Source organism: Ascidiella aspersa, chromosome 7 (assembly GCF_963924565.1).
Source record: "Ascidiella aspersa chromosome 7, kaAscAspe10.2, whole genome shotgun sequence".
Taxonomy (NCBI): domain Eukaryota; kingdom Metazoa; phylum Chordata; class Ascidiacea; order Phlebobranchia; family Ascidiidae; genus Ascidiella; species Ascidiella aspersa.
In genome coordinates this window covers 16,391,381-16,411,080 of record NC_139453.1, presented here as the reverse complement: position 1 = coordinate 16,411,080, position 19,700 = coordinate 16,391,381, and the positions used below count along the sequence as shown (strand labels likewise).

The window sequence follows — 19,700 nt, the reverse complement described above, 5'->3', positions numbered from 1 at the left end:
GAAATTACAAGAAAAGCTTTCGGAAGACTAAAATGTATGCATTTCGTTTGAGTTGTTCTTTAAAATGCCTAACGAATCTACGCTTGCGTCAAGTCGATGACTTTGTTTTAGAAACTAAATTGTCTGACTAATTTTAAGAATTCACCCTTACTGTAAGGTATTAAAAGTACACGTTTTGAAAAAAAATATTTGCACAAAATTGTTTAATAATTTCACTACTAAAGGAGAAAGAAAAACTTGGCTAATGAAAGATAAAAGTATTAACAGCAGATTGTACACAAATAAACGAATGGGGCCTGTTGTGTTAACAGAGAGAATTACAATAAATTCATAATTGAACTATTCGTAAGTAGACACGGTTCTAACAATATACTTTCCCGAAACCACGAAGCTTCACAACTTAAACAACATATTGTGTGAAGAAATGTACGCGATCATTTTCTTGCAAGGATCGTACTCCAAAAGGCTCCGTGAGCAGCCCACCATTATCAACTTATGCTTTGCCCTCGTAAGAGCGACGTTCAGTCTGCGCCAATCGTTGAGAAGCTCACCTTTCTAAAAACAAAAACAGAACACTAACAATACATACGATATGGACTAGTCACTATATAGTGGGTAAAGTTATATTTCGATTTTCTTCCGGACAGAAAAATGACTATCTTTCTGTGTAAGAGAGACGGGGCAACGAGCGCGCGTCGTCGTATCACTCTTCAAACTAATTATAGCAATTTTCACTTTAAACAGTCCCGGGTTAAATCTTTATTGCCTCCCACAGTATGTTTAGCCACGCAAAGTTAGGCAGAGTTCGAAAAATATCGCGTTAAATGCGGCGGTTTTAACAGTAGCCTAGGCAATTTTTACTTGTAAACGGGTTTTGGATTTTCTTACGTTGGACGCCGTTCGATACCAGGATTACGTGGCTTAAAAATCATGCAAGTCTAACAATTACTTCTTCCACACAGGCCGTATCCTTAACATACTTTCATTAGGCACCACGGAACTTTACACAGACATCATACAACAAACCTACCCGAGAATAATTTCATAGTGATTTAGGCTAAAGCCTAAAGACGTTTGTAAAATTGGGCAGAGTTCAAAATAAATTCTTGCAGCAATTTAAACAGTAAAGAATTTTTCTTTAAATAGGATTATTTTACGACTGACACAGTTTAGTATGTGGATTATGAACTTGCTTGAATATCACACATGTCAAACAAGTTCTGCTACAAAAAAGGTTTGAGGTTTGTTAAGTGATTGTAGATCGATATATGTCACGGGGTTTCGTTTAAATATATGTCACAAGATTAGCCAGGTTTTGTGTATAGCCGAGTAATAAGATTTTCCATTTCAGAAACAACACACCACTTTGTATCTTGGTTGCATGTTAAATTACCACAACCTTTTTTAAATCATCATTCATCACTAGGGCGAATATTTTTTGACTTGTCAAAAAAATTCAAAATTTACACGTTAGGTCAAAATTTGTCAAAATTATTTCAAGTCAAAATCGATAAATCCTTTACAAAATTAAAAAAAACTATAGTACTTCAACTGTTTACACAACATTTTACTAAAATAAAGAGCGTTTTGTTTGTTTGTCTTTTTCAAATCACAAAAATATAAACTTAGCCTTTTCATGAGTTTTCTATAAAATCAAAAAAATAACTGATTTGCGTCCGATTGGTAGCCAGAAAAACATTCAAAACGTGTGGTTGGCGACGGCCAAGACACTAATACAGTAGGCCAACGTCAAACAAAAATATGTTGTTTAATTCAATGTAATTCTAATAGGTCAAAATTTTAAATTTTTCGGTCACAAAATAATCGCCCTATTCATTACATATAATATGCGGCTTCATCGAAATTACACAACAGTGGTACAATACCTATTCGTGATCAGGGCTGCCACTCTGATTTTCAATTTGTCCCAAGGTTTCATGTCTAAAAATCCCAAGAATTGGAAAAAAATCCCAAGATTAAAAAAACTGAAATATAAGAGACTGTGGCGGACTTTGTGGTATGCAACCATGTGTATTGAAGCTCTAACACAGGTTTTGGCAACCTTTTTTCTAGTCGCGGACCAACACCAAACTGATAAAGGTCTCTGCGGGCCGCACACAAAGTTAACGAAGAAGCGTGATATTAAAATGTTAGAACAACTGTGAATCACGCGGGCCTCGATTTTTTTTGCACTTGAAGACGTGTTTGATTACATTCAAGGAGGCAGAAAATTGTTTTTTCGAGTCCACACCTCGCCATACATACTACTAATGAAAAGTGTAATAAACCTACTTCGAAGAAACGTGATAACTTTACCTCTAGTGAAGCGAGCTTGATTTTTTTTTTAGGTAAACCGTGTTTTTTTTTTATAAATTTCTTGGAAGTTTTTTATTACATTGCCAAAAATACAAAATGTTGATATTTTTTAATCCGTTTTTAGTTTGTCCGCAACGCAATTGCCAGCCTTCCACGTCGCAACCGTAAAGAAGCGATGAGTTCTATAGTTTAAAAGACAGCATCAAAGCATATACAAATCGAATGCACAAAACGACACTTTTTTGCACTAACGTATAGTTAAAATAGTCAAAAAGTAAAATTGACTCGTGTCTAGTTTGTCAAATAGGCGGCGGGGCGGATGAATTACATTTGCGGGCCGGTTCCGGCGGTAGGTTGTCGACCTCTCTAATAGCTCTCATTATCATTGTCGATTGGGTCTGTTTAATTAGCGACGTCACACAAGCTAGTAAATGAACAGTTTCGTCTAACAAGCAAGTAGTACACCCACGAGCTGGTAAATAGCTATTTCCTTATTCGTATTAGGAAATGAGTCCTTAAATACAAGCAAAAAAAGTATTTGTAATTTCAACCTGCTATGAATTAAAATTCCCAAGATATGGAACAGATATCCCCAGATCCCAAGGTCTAGGCTGAAATCCCAAGATCTTGGGAAAAATCCCAAGGAGTGGCACTGGCAGCCCTGTTCGTGATTATATCGTGAACGTGAAAACCGAATCGGTCCCCCAAATTTCTCCAGCGGTTTCCCAAATTTTGGACTTGCAACTTTTTGGTATTTAAATGCAACACTTGCGGTCTATTAAAACTACTTAGCGGTCACCCAAACCAAACCTTAGAAAATACACTGGCGGCAAACATGCAAAGGACGACCAGCGCCTTTGCTGTTTTACAATATAGGTTTTCCAATCATCACACAATGCAAAAAACACATCAACTGTAATGGAATTTCATTTTATAATCATCGGCTATAACACGAGGCTAGCAAATTTTAACGGACAAGCGCACATGTAACAAGGTATTTTAAAATAGTGAGGAAGATTCCTACGTTTGTTTAACAACAAAATAAATCAGGTAGATTTCTCAAATTATTGCACTTATCGCAGTTGTAATTGATTTACATCACCAGTACAACGCCATTAAACCTTTACCAGTTAGACTCGACCGCCGACAAATAGAAAAAAACGTTTAAAACACAAAGTCGGGCCATTTTAAACGTTTGTAGTAAAAACTTTCGCTTTGATTCTTCACAAGGTGGTGAAGAAGCTTAAGATTGTCAATGATGCTGCCGAACGTTGAGTTAAAATTATGGAAGACTACAAGAATATACTAACTTAAGACCTAGAGCAACGAAATCTAATTCTACCAGATTTCAGGAAATTCACACTGACAGGACAATCCAGTCTCAATCAATTCAGATGTAATTAGCACAACATCAATACTCACTTCACACTATAAAATAAAGGTTTCCATGTATTGGTAAAAAAAAACGAAACCTGAACTATGAGCACCAACTTGACGTGGTGTTCATGCTTTCTACCCAAGATTGCCCTATAGCTGCCTAATTAAGCCTGAAGATCAACCAACAGTGGTTTCTAGATTATAGCGAAGGAGTACATATTTTTAGCTCTAAAATAATGTAGATGCAGCACACGTGAAACCAAATTAATAAAAAAATGCAATTAGAATTTACACAATTATATCAATTACTTATCTAAAGTTCATAAAAACATGCTAGAACGCCCATTTTTCGTATAAAACAACCTAACAAATGTATTTTTATATTGACGTAGCACGGTCAATACTGAACCAAACGTGCTCAGATTTGGTTTGTGGGTTTTTTTAGAAGCAACCTAACAATTCCAGGGGGGTACCCACTGAAATTCGACACAAAAGTGCTTTTTTGAACAACTGTAATCAACATATAACATTCGTTTTAAACTTTTTACCAAAGTGGGAAGGGAGATTAACCATGCGCTTGAAACCCATGACATATTATTGTAAATATATTATTGGCATTTTTTGATAGTAAAATTAACCTTGGCAGCTGTTGCGAAAATAAAATTAAGCAAAAATCTACAAAGCACTAATGTCGGGTTTCATTTTTTGAATGCTATTAAAAGCCCTCTGTTCTCTAATCAGCTATTGTAAGGAGGTACTATTTTCAGGACTTTGATCGGCTTCAGAAAGTTTAGAAGGTCTGCAAAACCGCCAAATTAGGAGGATGAGGAATGTAATATGTAATACTTTGGTAGCCTTCGGCGCGTATCATTATAAATCTAGATTTCTTCACTTGGCTGGCTGGAATATTTGCTGATGTTGTCTGTTGTAGATCGACATATATTTTGTAGGTGTACCGCCGAATTGTTTTGGCTCTGTTGGTATGCCGCAAGTGAAAAAAGGTTGCGGAGCACTTTCTTAGCCAAGGAATATAAAAGTTCTGGTCTCATTTAGTAACAACGTAAAATGACAATAACAGTTATTATGTTTTGGATTGGTTAACAATATTAAAAGTGGATAACAATATCTTTCCAAAAGACATATCACTCTCTTTGAGGTTGTTTGAAACTTTAGTGTTCCTAACACTTGTTTGTTGGTCTGTTACTGATCTTACATGGTTAAAATTATAAACTACAGCTTTACCAAACTATATTTCTATTATATACAACAATACCTTTTCACCCAAAGCTTCCTGCTTCGAGCGAACGAATGAGACAAGAATAACACTCTTATCTCTGCCCTGGTACTTGTCCACTGTGTTCACTTCAAGTTCACATTGTTCGCCTTAAAAAACGCATATTACCGGCTCATTCTAACAAAAATAAAAACGCCTATTTGAACTTGATTAGATTTTTTTATGAATTTATAAAAAATATAAAGCGATATCGGTATTGGTAAATGTAGGCCGATATTTTATTACGAAAATATGATCTAATTTTTCCTGTACAACAAACTACTTATCAAATTTTTTATCAAAAAAATTTAGGTTTTAGCATCACGCCAAGTTAATATGCAAAATAATAGTTTGATAATAATTTATTAATAAAGGTATAAAAACTAAAACGTTATTTGGATTACATTTTAAATTATTTCAAGTTTTGAACATTTCCCTAATATATAAAAAACGGTATCGGTATCGGTTAATCTCTAGTCATAACCTACTTAACTTTAGTGTTCCTTACCACATAATTTGACAACCTCTTCTGAAATAGTGCCAAGCTGTCTCCTAAAGGGGGCGATAATTCCTATTTGAGAAGCTTTGCAGCCAGCCTTTAATAAACAAACAAAATAGTGAACGACAGGCTAAAAAAATCTACCAGCTAAGCTAGGCTCAGCGGGGAGTAAGTAGACAACCACTAGGGCTATATTCTTTGCTGTATCGTGCCGCGTACATGTTTCATATATCAACTTTTTACTTTGTGTTAATGTGAATATTTTAATTTAAGTGAAATTAAAAGACAATAATAACATTAAAAACATTATACACCTTAATGAACACAGTAAACTTTGTGCTCACCCGCAAAAGATAATGGGTGATCCGTGCCAATATTACTGCTTCGTACACATTGTGAATCCCTTTATCGAGCTCTTCTTCGTGGTAGTTAGTCTACTTCGAAGCGGATATATTTTAAAAATTATTTTTAAACCGTTTTTAAAACTTTGGGGCTACGTAATATTTTCTATAGGAATGCATTCGCTATTAAGTGGCATCAAAACTTAAGAAGACCAAGGTCAGGAAATTATGAGAGATTCTTTAGCCAATTGGTTTGCAAACTTTCAAGGTTAGCCATAGGTAGGTTTTATAACTAGTTTCTGTTTTTGTCAGATGTGAACCAAAATAAAGAGAAGGTAGCATGACTACATAAAAATTGACAGAGGGCACGCAAAGGGCTGGAAGCCTAAGTTGGAAACTGACCTCACAGGTGTCCAAAAACAAAACGGTGTTGTTTGGTTTTAGAGCAAGCAACAACCATTCGTCACTCTCCTCCAAGTCTTTAGTCGCGACTTCGAGCTGTTGGAGCGTCACGGTTGCTGTAGCAACAGATTCATGCGCACATTCCAACCGACCGTCGTACGTCACGTGGTTGCTCAAAGCCATGATAGAACTTAAAATACATTTTGGAAATATATATTTTTTCTATTTGCTTTTTTGTGACAATATTGTTTTATTAGGTATTTGATTTAACTGCAACTAAAACACAATTAAAAGATGGTAAGAGATTTAGATATTTAGGAATATATACAAAAGGTGGCTTCGTAAGCTTTAACAGTGTGGTTTGAAAACAGACATATCACAGAAACACACACTAACAGTAAACTGTTATTTTTTCCACCCCTCATTATTTTGATCTAGTTTGACAGCAATATATTTACGATGATATTATGTATTGAAACCCACGGGCAGGTCCAAATGAGGCATGTGTAATGCCTCAGTGTAATGTTTTTAAGCCCTGAACAATTTAAATATCTGAAATAAGCGGTAATCGTTTTATTTTTACTTCCGTTTCTACTTTTCACTTTCTTTTATTGAAGGTTACATATTGTTTGTATTTATTGGAACAATGTCACTTTGCCGACATTCATCTTTATTTATACAAAACAACAACTGACAGGACAGTAATTCTATTAGTTTTATTAGATTTAATCAATGCCATATGTGTTAGAAGTTTTCTTAGTTGCATTTTGTAACTTCAGTTAATTAACCAAAGCTCATGTGCGGTCTAGATTGACATTCTCAATAATACAACAGAACATTACATCAAATTAATTTCGTATATAAACCTGTTCATTCTGTATTGCAACGTGAGTTCACAAAGAGCCGCTTCGTGAGAAGTTAGGCGCCGAAACAAGCTTTCGTCAGCCCCCATGGCTCTGCATAAGAACGGATAACTTAAGGTAAACAACTGTTAGGGGAAAGCAGGGCACAAAACGGACCCCTCACTTTTCTCGTTAGCGAAAATTGCCAGCGTCAAAAATTGTTTACTGAACAGTGAATATCGTCAAACAAACGTTTGTGGCAAAAAATTAGGCAGATTCCATTCTGCACAAACCAGGGAGGGTAGAAAGTGTGTTTGGTGGATATTGATATAAGGATAGCGCAGTAAAATGATGCCTTTGTTACTGAAGTTCAAGTAAAGACGAAGTTACTTTTTTGCTAAATAATTTATAGTTAAGAGTCTGTTTATTAATCCGAAACAGTTGGCTTTTTAATTTGAAAGATATGAAAGAAATTAGGTTTTCATGCAATAAATAGTGTTTGGGCAAAACGGAACCCCAAGCGGGGCAAAACGGACTCCTTTCAAGTTAATCCGTTCCTACTAGCGTATAACTGAACTTAAAACTGCACTGTTTGTTTATTGATAGCCTTTTAGTAGGACAGTTTGGAACTGGAATAAAATTAAATAATATACCAATATTTTATGTGTAGGTCACTTTTGCAGGAAGGCGAAACAATCAGAAATTTTACCAAGATCTGTTGTAAACAAGCTCGATTGCTATTTGTTTTAAAATTATCAGTTGGTATACTTTAAAGAAATATAAGGCAGTTTACGCACGACCTATTTATAACCATGTAACTTATATATAGTTGCAACAATGCTAATACTTAGTATAGTGCTATTGTGTTTTTTGTATGTTTTCGACTACGTTTTAAAAATATTTTTAACCTATGAGGGGCTGTATACCATTACTTAAATTATGACGTCACGTTGTGACGTAACTTGCGACAATATCTCTGAAAATTTTTATGCGCCACATAAACACAAATCCATGATCCGGCATTTTCACACAACAAGGCAATTAAATGATATTTTATTAGTGGTGTCCGTTTTGCCCCATGTAAAAATCGACAACAAAGGTTAATTTATTCAGAAGGTGTGCTTCTTTTAATTGTTTTTTTTAGCTTAAAAGTAACTTTAAGTAAGACCTTTCAGTTGATACCCTACTCATCAAAAAGTATTTTGTGAAACTCGAAATATAGCATTTATCCCTTAAGGGGTCAGTTTTGCCTCGCCTTCCCCTACATATTTAAGAAGTGTAACTTGAGAAAGATTGCCTCTTCGCTTTTAATGTTTTAAAGTGTTGTAAATATGATGTTTCGTATTGATAGATCGGGATTACAAAATAGAAGATTTATACTTATTAGGTTGCACTGCAAGTCACCTTGCTTCATTGCTGACTACTAATGGCGGAAGTTGCTTGTGGTCACCGACCAGTACGAAGCGCTTGGAGTGAATGAGAGGCGAGAGACAAGCAGGTTGTGCGATCTGGGAGGCTTCATCGACGATACAAATGTCAAAAAGCGGGTGTGCTTGACCAGGTATTTGAAAGAACGCGTGTGAGTAAATCGCCAGACAGGTACAACCAACCACTTTCTAAAATGTATGCTCATTTCAGAGGTAGGGGTGTAGAAAAACTGCATGTTTTTAGAAAATTGCGTAAATTTGTAAAAATAAAATCAGTTTTGACCAAACTTAAATGCGAGAATTATAAAACGACCCAAACGCGACACTCACTGCACCGTCGTAAAGCTTTTTGAGTTGTGACGAATGTTTAAAGTCACGTGATAGGTGTTGTTCAGAGAAAGGAGTAACATTTGGGTGGATAGATGAGGATTGACCGAGACGTAAAAAGTTCACCTATTAAAGGCAAACCCAATTAGCGACAGAGAAAAACAATTTTATTTTAGTTAAATTTATTACATTGTATTGCATAATATATATACTCAGATTACTAAACGGCAGGTGTGAAATATATCACCTTGTACTTTATAAGTTTTATGAGAAGATTGTCAACAGCAGAGTGGGTGTAGGAAGAAACCAGTACGCGAAGTCCGCACAGAAGGAGGATGCGAATCATCGCCACGATCGTAGTCGTTTTCCCGCTTCCAGGCATTCCTGATAAAAAAGTAAATAAATAAATAACATTGGTGAAAGTTGTTACTAAAATAAACACCTATTACTTTAAAGTTTCCTTCTATTTAAAGGTGTTTACAAACCAAAGTGACCGTGAAATGGGCTATAAACGAACCATAGATCTGCTGCCTTCAACTCCCTGACCGTATGTCACAGGTGTTTAACAGATTATACGCGGGCTTGTCAGTATGAATTACGCAGAAATAGGCTGTACAACCGATATGCATGCAGTTTTTGTTTGACGATTACTTCAAAAGGGGAGATCATAAACATACAAATGTGAACAAGTAGTTCAGAGAACTATTACAAAAAAACGCTAGACCAGGGTTCCTAAAGTCCCGAATTTTGAATTTAGGAAATACCCCCATTTTCCGTCCGACGTTAATGACTAAGGACGTCTTAAAATGGTGACGCTAATGGCGTGATAAAATACGGATGGTAATGACTTCACAAAATAGGAAAAAACCTAATCAGAAACACCCAAAACGTCCGGCAAAAGCGAACCTTAGGCACAAAGCGAACACGTGTGTCGTCGAAACTCCTGTTGGAAAGCTAAACATAGTCAGCGGAAAACGTGTTACTGATTTTGATACATCCATAATTCTACTATCACAAGCGTAGTTTCCTAATTCCATGCACGGGATTACGCTGTATTACGGCCAAGCCTTTCGTAAACTACAACACAAAACAAAGATAATTTTCCCGGGTGGTATTGTGCCACGATTATCGCAATATAGCTAAAGTTCAAGCTGTGGCTTAGGATAAAATCTGCGTCAATTACACTAATTACGTGGTATAACAGTATGCTTAATATTCAATATGTTTTGCGACAACTATACATTTCATTAGAATGAAGACTCTAATCGCGTACGACAGTCAAAGTTAGACTACATTTTTAAGACAATCTGCTACAGTTGAAGAGGCCGTTGTTATACCAACATCGGATATTAGCGCATATTGCGAACAGCAGAAACTCAACGTTTTTTAGCGTAAAAAAGAAAAAGGCTTGATTTAACGTGGTCAGTTGTATACAGTCCTTTTTTAATACTCCTGTTTCATTGCAACTGTTTTTCTGCGTACGAAATAAACTACTCATATCGCTCAATGTCGAACACACACTTCTTGATCAGCCGACCTGAACGAATAGAGGGAACTCGGCGTTTTGCGTTTAATTTTGGTTTCGCATGAGCTTAAGCACTTGACCTAATTACGTTATAAAACATTGCTTTCGGAGAGTGAGTTTAACCCTGACAAAAACGACCGAAAAACAATATTAGAACTGCCTGGTTGGCTATTCAAATGAAATTACAAACCGACAACTAGGGTGTAGTCATTAGACAGCAGAACCCTCTTGATTGCTTGTCTCTGTGTGCGGTTAAGACCTCGAAGCATCGAAGCCACTTTCTCGGTAGATGATTTTGGAAGAAAATTCAGGCTAGATCGAAATGTTGGTTCTCTGAAAAATGCATAACAAGAACTAAAAAAACTAGGTCATAATGGCAAGGTGTTTTACTAATTATAGTAATACAAAAAAACAATGATAAATTTAATCCAATGCCAATTGATTTAAAAATATGTAATGACAGGACGAACCTTTAGTCTGCGAAGAAGTTCAATCTACAACGTTGACCGCAAAATAATAAGTAATTCTGCGTGGCTAGCAAATGATAATTATAAACAAATAATTCTGTGAGTTGTAAATCATATTGGGCGTCAAAATATTTCAAAAATATCGAGCGCCACAGTTGTTATATATATATTTTTCTTTAGGTGCAACGTTCATATGCGTAGGTACAGGGTTTTTTTAAGGTTTGGTTTGGGTGACCGCTAAGTAGTTTTAAGAGACCGCAAGTGTTTCATTTAAATACCAAAAAGTTGCAAGTCCAAAATTTGGGAAACCGCTAAACACTGCGTAGGTACATATGTCAATGCTAAGTTTTAGTTTTTTCTCAAATGAGCTTTGGGAAAAGTTAAAAGTAATTGCGATGCTTTTTTACGTCTATAAAAAGTGAAAAAAGTCAATATTGCAGTAAGTTATATTATACGTTTGTGCTATGATGAGTTTTCGAAGTCGATTGTAATGATCGTCAGTGTCGAGCAAAATGGACAAGTTACTGAGTGATGACTGAAGTGAAATCTGGGACATCCAAACGTGACGGTCGATGCTGTACGTCATGTCGGAAGGATAACTGTCGAAACACCTAAAATGTTGGAAAACATAATAAAGTCACGCGTTTAACGTTTGGATTATTGGCACAGGAATGCACAAACAATCAATCGTGGTTTACAGGGTTTGAAAATTTCAAACTAGAAAGGTTTTAATGTATATTGAATTTTGCAGATCTTCTATCATAATGCAATGTGTAATACAATAATACATAACAAAAATGTCCCGGAAAAATTCACATCTGAAGGATTGACTTGGGTTTAAAATGTTTCAACGAATAAAATACATGTACGGTCGTCTTTAAAACTACTGAATTACTTGCGAAAAATGAATTAAAATAAAGGAATCGGACACCGCTATGCTCAACTGGGGAGTCTGATAACATCAGATCGAATTCGATGCTAGTGTGGTCTCGGTGTCAATCCGACACTCAATTAATTTGTGCATTTCAGGCATACTTTGCTACAACGCAACGTTGTCTACGTTCTACCAAGCATTACATTGTGCGTGTTTTAATACGATCATTTTATGATTCCATCTTAGTTATGAGTAGGACAATTATTTTTTGACTTGTCAAAATTTGCGCGTAAGGCAAAAATTTGTCAAAATTATTTCAAACGAAAAACCAACTAAATCGCTTACAAAATTAAAAAAAATATATTCAGCTTTCTGAAATTGTCTATCAGAAAAAAATTAGATTTGAATTAGATACAATGACATTTTAAGTGTATTAAATTTTCATTAAATTAATATACGATATACGCGAGACAGCAGAATTAGCCACGCAGGCTTGTTGTGTATCTCTGATTTTGACCGGTCTATTGAAAATTATTTTCTGTATGTTTTCGTTTGTGATATGCAATTATCCCATTTCCTATTCCAATAATATACTAGGTCTTTGTTATTAATTATTTTTACGTCGTATTTCATCTATTCACAGCATTTTTTTAATAACTAGCGTGTTGATTTTTTTTGTATTGGTTTATCTTTTTGAAATGACAAAAATATTAACTAGGCATTTTCGGAGTATTGCATAAACCCGAAAAAGAACTGATTTGTGTTCTACCGGTAGTGAGCAAAAGTATCAAAAACGCGTGGTTAACGACGCCAATACACTAATGAAGTACTTTAAACAAAAATATGTTGTTTAAATCGATGTATATCTAACAGTTCGATTTTGTTAAAAAAAAATTTTCAGATCAAAATTTAAATTTTTCAGGTCTCATTTTTTAGGTCAAAAAATAATCGCCCTAGTAATGACATTATTTAGTATCGCATCCGACGGCTTTTTCGTACAATCCTTACTTTTAATTCATATCTTTTTGAACTAATAGAGACCATATTTTTTTTCATTTATTAAATAAGGTGAAACATAATACCTTGTTGTATTAATCGTGATGAAATTCCCTGACACCTGCGACACACTGCCTGTTGCCATGGCTACATATTGTGGTTCTGTGCCACTGATCAGCACTGAATCGCCAACAGAAAACACTGGCCTTGAAGCGGCGACGATGTTCCTTGTTCTGTGGTTAGAAAAGCAGCAAAACATATATTTTTAATTTGTGGATGCTTTTTAGAAGAGGGGTGGGGGGGGGGGGGGTATGTAGGTTAGAACAACCTCGCACACTCAAAAATACTTGGTTTTGTTCAGGGGGTCGAGGGGTGGTACACCAGAGTGTGGTCGCTCCAAGCTGTATTTTTGCCAAATTTTATATGATTGCAAAAAATACTCTCAAGTATGTCTTTGTGAATTTTTTTACTCAAGGAAAGTAAATAATGAAAACAAAATGCTACACTTACAAATTTATTTCATTATCACGATAACAAACCGCATTATCGCCGTACAAGGACCAATATACTGCACAAAACATGTAAGCTTAAACCACCAAAATAATAGGGGGTAAGCCAAAAATAAGGAGGGTAAGCCAAAATAAGTGTCCGCCAAAATAATAGGGGGTAAATTCATATATCATTTTCCGCGGCGGTATAAATCATTTTGTATAATTGTTTGATAAACGCAGGTTATTACATCGTGACATCACTATAAACCCGTGGCATCACTCTTACATTGTTTTTCGAAATGAGCTTACTGTCTCTGACGAAGGAGCCAGAAAAAGCAGCCGAACCAATAGACTATTGCAGGAGTGACCAAACCGCGGCTCTTACGTTTAGGTTGTATTTAAGGTTTTGGTATTAATCCATTGTTAATTTCGCGCTTTATTCTATTTTAAATATTTGGTGCAAATTTTTGTCGCCCTTCGCCCGATACTTTTTAACTTTCCGATGCCTTAGAAGTTAGCATGTGTAGAGATCCTTGTAAGAGTAAAAACGCTGTGCATCTTATGCGTGTTTTCTAACTTTTAAGGGGCGAAGGCATTTGCCGCCTTAACCTTGAATGTATTCGTGCTGTATTTTCGTTGCATATTTGTGCACGAGGCATTTTTGGCGTCAAGTTTTTTTTACCACGGCCCCTTAACAAAATTACGGTAACCGTCCCTGCTCAGCTCCTGTTTCTAGTTGTAAAATCAAGTCAACATATTTTTATAAACTTTAATAGCGTTATAAACCTAATGCATTTATTTAAGAAGGGTATTTCTAGCAGCAGGGAGTAGCTCAATGTAGTTAACCAAGTTAAAAAATGTGGTTGATTGTCTCTGACTGATTCCATGGCCTAATTCCCCAAAACAAAATATTTTTGTTGATTTCAAGTAATTAATTCAGCCTAAGGGGGCTGTGCATACTATGACAGATTGCGCCGCGTTCATAGTGCAATTATTTCGAGCAATATGTGAATATTTTTTTATGTGTAAGGCGTTACGTCTCCACTTAAATTTAAAAATGCAAATTTCAACCAAATAAACGCAATTTTTTCGCACTTTTAGACTTAATTTGATCTCATTTTACGTACGATTAGTTCTTCATTGTTTAAAATTATTTTTATGAGGTCACGTTTTGATGTAACTTAATGATCATACCTAAAATTAAAAAACTAAATGTTGGATCTGCCCCTGCCCCTGTGTACTACAAGAATTTAAAATTCACATTAAAATATAAGTACTAAGCAGCATTGTTGATTATCGCACTGATTTGTAATCGAAAAAACAGAACTCATTTTGATAAGCTAATTTCCGAAGGGGGCGCAAGGCACAGGTCATTAACAAAAAGGGATAAAAATAGTTTGACAACCACTGCTCTCAGATTTTTTTTTCTTAGGAAGTTACGGTAAAAAAACATAAAAAAAATATTGTTTGGGGGCGGCCAGCTTGTACACTACTTTAGTAAAGGGACAAGGAATACCCGCATTTCGTTATGATCAGTCATGATTATAAACTGTTAAATAGGTCCACTGAAAATAAGTTAAATATAATTAAAGGCTAACAAAAAATTGCCATACGTATGCGCGCTTAACTTAAAATCAGCGTTTATGTATTTTTGTTTGTTGGTATAAAACGTTTCTTAAAAATGATAGTAAGCTACTTCTACAGTTGTTTTTTAACACGACGGTTGAACGATACTTGTCGCTGACTGCTGACTTGCAAATATTCCAATATATAAATTACCTTCGAAACACGCCAACTTTACTGACATCTACCAAATATATATTTCATTTAAAGACTACTTAAAATCTTCAAATTACACGTAAAAACTATGCCATCAATAATGCCCACTATTTAATGAAAACCAATGATGCTGTTTAATATTAGGTCAATAAAACAGTGAAAAAGTGGAAATAAACAAATTGCAACAGAAGGTTTTTGTAGGTTTATGACGAGTAAGGTGCCAGAAACTTGAAAAATGTACCAAAAAATATGCGTCATCCATATTTGCTGTGTGTTGCAGAATTCAAAAAGTCGATAGACGCTTGAGATAAAAGTCAAATTAAATATTTTTTGACATGTCAAAAAAAGTCAAAATTTTGTCAAAATTTACACTTTAGGTCAAAATTTGTCAAAATTTTTTCAAGTCAAAATCTACTAAAAATGAACATAAATCGTTTACAAATTCAAAAACGTATATTCAGCTTTTTGAAATTATCGTTCAGTTAACATTTTATCATAACAATTTAGTTTTTAATTACGTCTAACGACATGTTAACCGTATTAAATCTTCATTAGAGTAATATTACGGTGCATGCGAGCCGGCAGAATTAACCACCTAGGTCTAGTTTATCGCATTAGGTTATGCTTTATATAGTTGTGTAGTCCTGATTTGTCCAATGGTTTTGAACAGTATTTCATTTTTTTTACTTGTGATTTGCAATTAGCCTATTTCTTATTGGATAACATACTAGGTCATAATTGGAAATTTTCTGCAATTATTTTTACCTTGTATTTCAATTGTTTACACAACATTTTTCTAAAATAACCAGCGTCATGTTCTTCTTTGGCATTTTTATCTCTGTTTGTCTTTTTGAAATGACAAAAACATCAATTAAGCATTTTTATGAATTTTGCGTAAACCTGAAAAAATAACTGATTTGTGTTCGACAAACATCAAAATTATGTGGTTGATGACGCCAAGACACTAATGCAGTACTTCATACAACAATATGATGTTTAAATCGATGTATTTCTAATAGGTCAAAATTTTGTCAAAACAATAAATTTCAAGGTCAAAATTTGTCCAAATTTCAATTTTTCAGGTCAAAATTTCCAATTTTTTGGTCAAAAAATATTCGCCCTACTTATTACTAACATTGTATACCCTCACAAATAAATACTGACGTCACAAATTTACATTCTGATGTGCCATCATAAAACAAGTAACCTTAAGAAATGGCTATTCTCGTCAACCTCATGCGCGCAAAGGAAATCAATTTAAAAATTCCCAAACTTTTTTATAGGAGAGGAGCCGTGACCTAATTATCATATGACAAAAGTTGAGTCATTTACCCAACAGCTGTATCTACATAATAAAAGAGAAAGTTTGTGAGATGTAAGATGTAAGTGTGTGGCAAGATGTTCGCCCAATGTTACGTCACACTGGAAATGTTACGTCACACTCAATGCGGTTTACAACATGTTACAATGTGATTTTATCACTTAGCAAGATTGTGTTTAAGCATGTATCCCAGGACCCAGCGTTAGTTAATTTAATATAGGTATATTTAGAAGTTTTTGTGTTAGGCAGAGTTTAAGTAAAAGATAGTCCAAGTTTGACGTATACGCGCAAAACTTTTACTCAAGCGCAATTACCTGCCGGGAAATAAAAAAATAAAAGTAAGTATATTTTCCTTAGTAAAAATGTAAAATTTTAAGTTTCCAACTAAGACTATTATGCTTAGGAACTTATTGATACCTGTTTACGCGTAAAATTTAGGTAGAGTTCGCAAATTTACAAAGAATTGAATTTTTATTTTTAAGCCGTTTGTTAGCGTTAGTGATGAGGCCAAAAAAGCCTAATGACTTCTTACGATGTGTTTACCAACGCAATACTTTTTAGCAGAGTTCGCGAAATATTGCGTTTATTGCAGTAGTTAAAAGTAAGCGTTTTTTTTCAATGAGGATTTTTCTCACGTTTGACGCAGTTTAGCACCGGGATTACGTATTTGCTTAAATATGACGCTATCAAGCAAGTCTAAGCAATTGCTGCTGCAACCTAAAGTTTTACGTTTGGGAGTTATTCTCAATTGACAAACGTGACGGGTTTTCGTTACTAAAAAGATGTATTGCATGCTTAGCCAAGTGTTGTGCGCTATAGTTAACCGACATGACATTTAAAAAAATATGTTTCCATTATTTATGTATTTTACTAAGATCTTACGAATAACCGGTAAATATTCTATTTCACCTGGGCAACGCCGGGTATTTCGTCAAGTGTTTCCATAAAAAACATTGCATAAGTTTGCTCGAAACCCAAAAATTCACATAATGCATTTGTCTCCTTAAACTTTTAAAGTGAAAAGGTGTTAATTACGATACAACAACCAGAATTTCGCTATCAAGTTACGTTTTACGAACAACGCCTCGGGGCTAAAAGGTTTCCTCAGCTCGTGTTAACATATAAGTAGAGATTAAGGATGCTCAAAGTAGAATATCGAATCCAATTCTGCCGTTTATTTCGGGTAATTGGAACCGATATAATTTAATGTTTTACCGCCGATCGTTGCGCCTAATTGTACAAACGCGTCTGGTAAGTTGGCCTGTCGCTGCGGCGACCAATTTATAGTGCTTACTTTAAATGTAACCTGATAGTGCAGTGTCAGCGTTTTTTCGGGTGACCAATTACCGCGTCTCGCGATAACGTTCGTCTAATAATTAAGTGTCAATCAAGCGTTATTGGGCGAGCGGCTAACGTGTAATGTCTGGTGTGGGGTTCGCAATTGCCCTAAATGCGTTAAGTTGCAAAAGTAATATTACGTTGTAAAACGTGCTGACCGTCTACAAAATGCGCTATACGGTTACTTAAGGTCAACTTTAGGCCAATATTCAGCGAGGTTATGCAGTTATGCAGTTATGCACAGTGTAATTGTCAAGTATTTGTTATGTCAATAGTAACTTTGTATTCTTTGCAGTACATTATTTGACTGCATAACAGATCATGTTAGTCAAAAATGAAGCACTAAAACCCAACAATGCTTTAAAAAACAGGACCGAATTGCTTAAGACTTCTGTGTGCAGTGTTTCATTGTACTCACTATTGGCAAAAATATAAGTTTTGGCAACAACCTGGACAGTTGATATAATACAGTTTACAGAACTGCTTCAAATGACAGTTGTTAAGAATGTTAAACATATTGGAGATTTTTTTAGTATAATGTACACATGTTAGCAAATTGTTTGGGCGATTTATTGCTGTGATTGTAGGCTCTGTGGGGTAGATTAAGATTAATCCCTTCCCCAAACAAAACCAAGGTTGTTTTATTTAATAAAAATATACTAGGATTCGCTATTCTGGATTCGTTATTCTAGATTCGAAACCTATTATTCTAGAATACCTTGGGATTATACTTTGAACATCCCTAGTTGAGATAAATAAATATGGTGAAACCCGAAAATAAAAATGCTTTTACGTAGATCAAACAAGCAAACCGAATAGTTTGGTTTGGTATGGCCTTTTGTCCCCCTGGATACGCCCGTGCCTAAGATGTAAACTCATAAAATGTAGAAATATCACGTTGAAACTTAAAAAACAACGTTGTGCAAACGAAAAAATAACGTTGATCACATACACGATTTAAAAAATTGAAATGCCCACCTAGTCCCCTAGTTCTTGCAAAAATATTTCTACTGACCCCTTAAATGCTTGTAGGAAGTACCCGTCCAGATTCTTGTTGCGCACAGAAGGACCGGCGAGCTTAAGCTGGTCAATACAAGTTCCTTCACGATGTCTGCAATTTGTTAGGTTATATTTAAATTAAATATATTTAAAAAGATTTAAAGATTTTGTCTATACTGCGGGTCGGCAACCTTTTTTCTAGTGACGGCCTAAACCAAACTCAGAAAGATCTCTAAGTTGCTTTTTTACGCGGGTGAGGATAATATTTCAAGTTTAATGTTTTTTCTTCTCGCTATATATGTTTATGTTTGGCATAACACTATAAACTTCCGATGATAGCGAATAGGCTATTTTGAGATACAAGACACATCATGTGGACACAGAATGTCAGTGTTGTAAACAAGTCATTTTGAAATTACGTAAGTCCCAGTAAATTCATTTTAAAAATAACTTAAGTCTAAGTCAAGTCATATGTAAAATAACTTAAGTTCAAATCAATTTTTGAATAAATAACAAGTCAAGCTAGTCAAGCAATAACTAAAGCAAGTCGAGTCCTTGCCATAAAAACTACATGTTAAGCTTTTAAAATGGGTTAACTCGTCCGATTTTATGAGAAATACCTTAACTAAAAAAACAAAAACGCAATATACGGCAAGCAAATTGTTTTATGTGAAAAAAATTGGGATATATAGCCCAATTTTACAAAAAATGCTTAATTAAAACACTTTATTTCAACCTAAGTCATTTGTCTTAAAGACTTAAGTCAAGTCAAGTATTTTGAAAACAGTGACTTAAGTGCACTTAAGTCAAGTCATTGACTTAAATCATTACAACAATGTCGGGTCTCTTTGAAATAGCTATTCATGACAACAGTTGGCCTAATGAGAATAGCAAGGTAAAGCAACGTGAGTTAACATCCCTAAGTTACAAATAAAAGTTGCTGCCACATTTTGTCTAGGATACAATACAACTTGAATTGGTATTCTTTCAAAATAGACATTCTTGCACACTGCACAGTATGTTTACTATTCTTTAAAAAGTCGCAAACCGTAATTTAGGTGTTGGTGCCTCAAAATAGACTTACACTTAAGCTCTGTGCCAAATAA

General features: G+C 35.0%; 1 protein-coding gene across 1 annotated transcript in view; it reads right to left on the bottom strand.

The window, feature by feature from the left end:
- Positions 1-229: 229 nt before the first annotated feature.
- LOC146138054 (DNA replication ATP-dependent helicase/nuclease DNA2-like) overlaps positions 230-19,700 on the bottom strand; it is a 29,764-nt gene continuing 10,293 nt past the window's right edge. The window contains exons 12-24 of the mRNA XM_083393373.1: positions 18,611-18,706; positions 12,753-12,899; positions 11,252-11,407; positions 10,520-10,662; positions 9,052-9,188; positions 8,808-8,930; positions 8,455-8,666; positions 7,075-7,164; positions 6,209-6,398; positions 5,810-5,899; positions 5,475-5,562; positions 4,967-5,076; positions 230-555 (exon numbers count right to left, since the gene is read on the bottom strand). Of these exons, the coding sequence (XP_083249499.1) occupies positions 394-555; positions 4,967-5,076; positions 5,475-5,562; positions 5,810-5,899; positions 6,209-6,398; positions 7,075-7,164; positions 8,455-8,666; positions 8,808-8,930; positions 9,052-9,188; positions 10,520-10,662; positions 11,252-11,407; positions 12,753-12,899; positions 18,611-18,706 (1,744 nt within the window). The 3' untranslated portion in view covers positions 230-393. The remainder of the gene's footprint in view (positions 556-4,966; positions 5,077-5,474; positions 5,563-5,809; positions 5,900-6,208; positions 6,399-7,074; positions 7,165-8,454; positions 8,667-8,807; positions 8,931-9,051; positions 9,189-10,519; positions 10,663-11,251; positions 11,408-12,752; positions 12,900-18,610; positions 18,707-19,700) is intronic.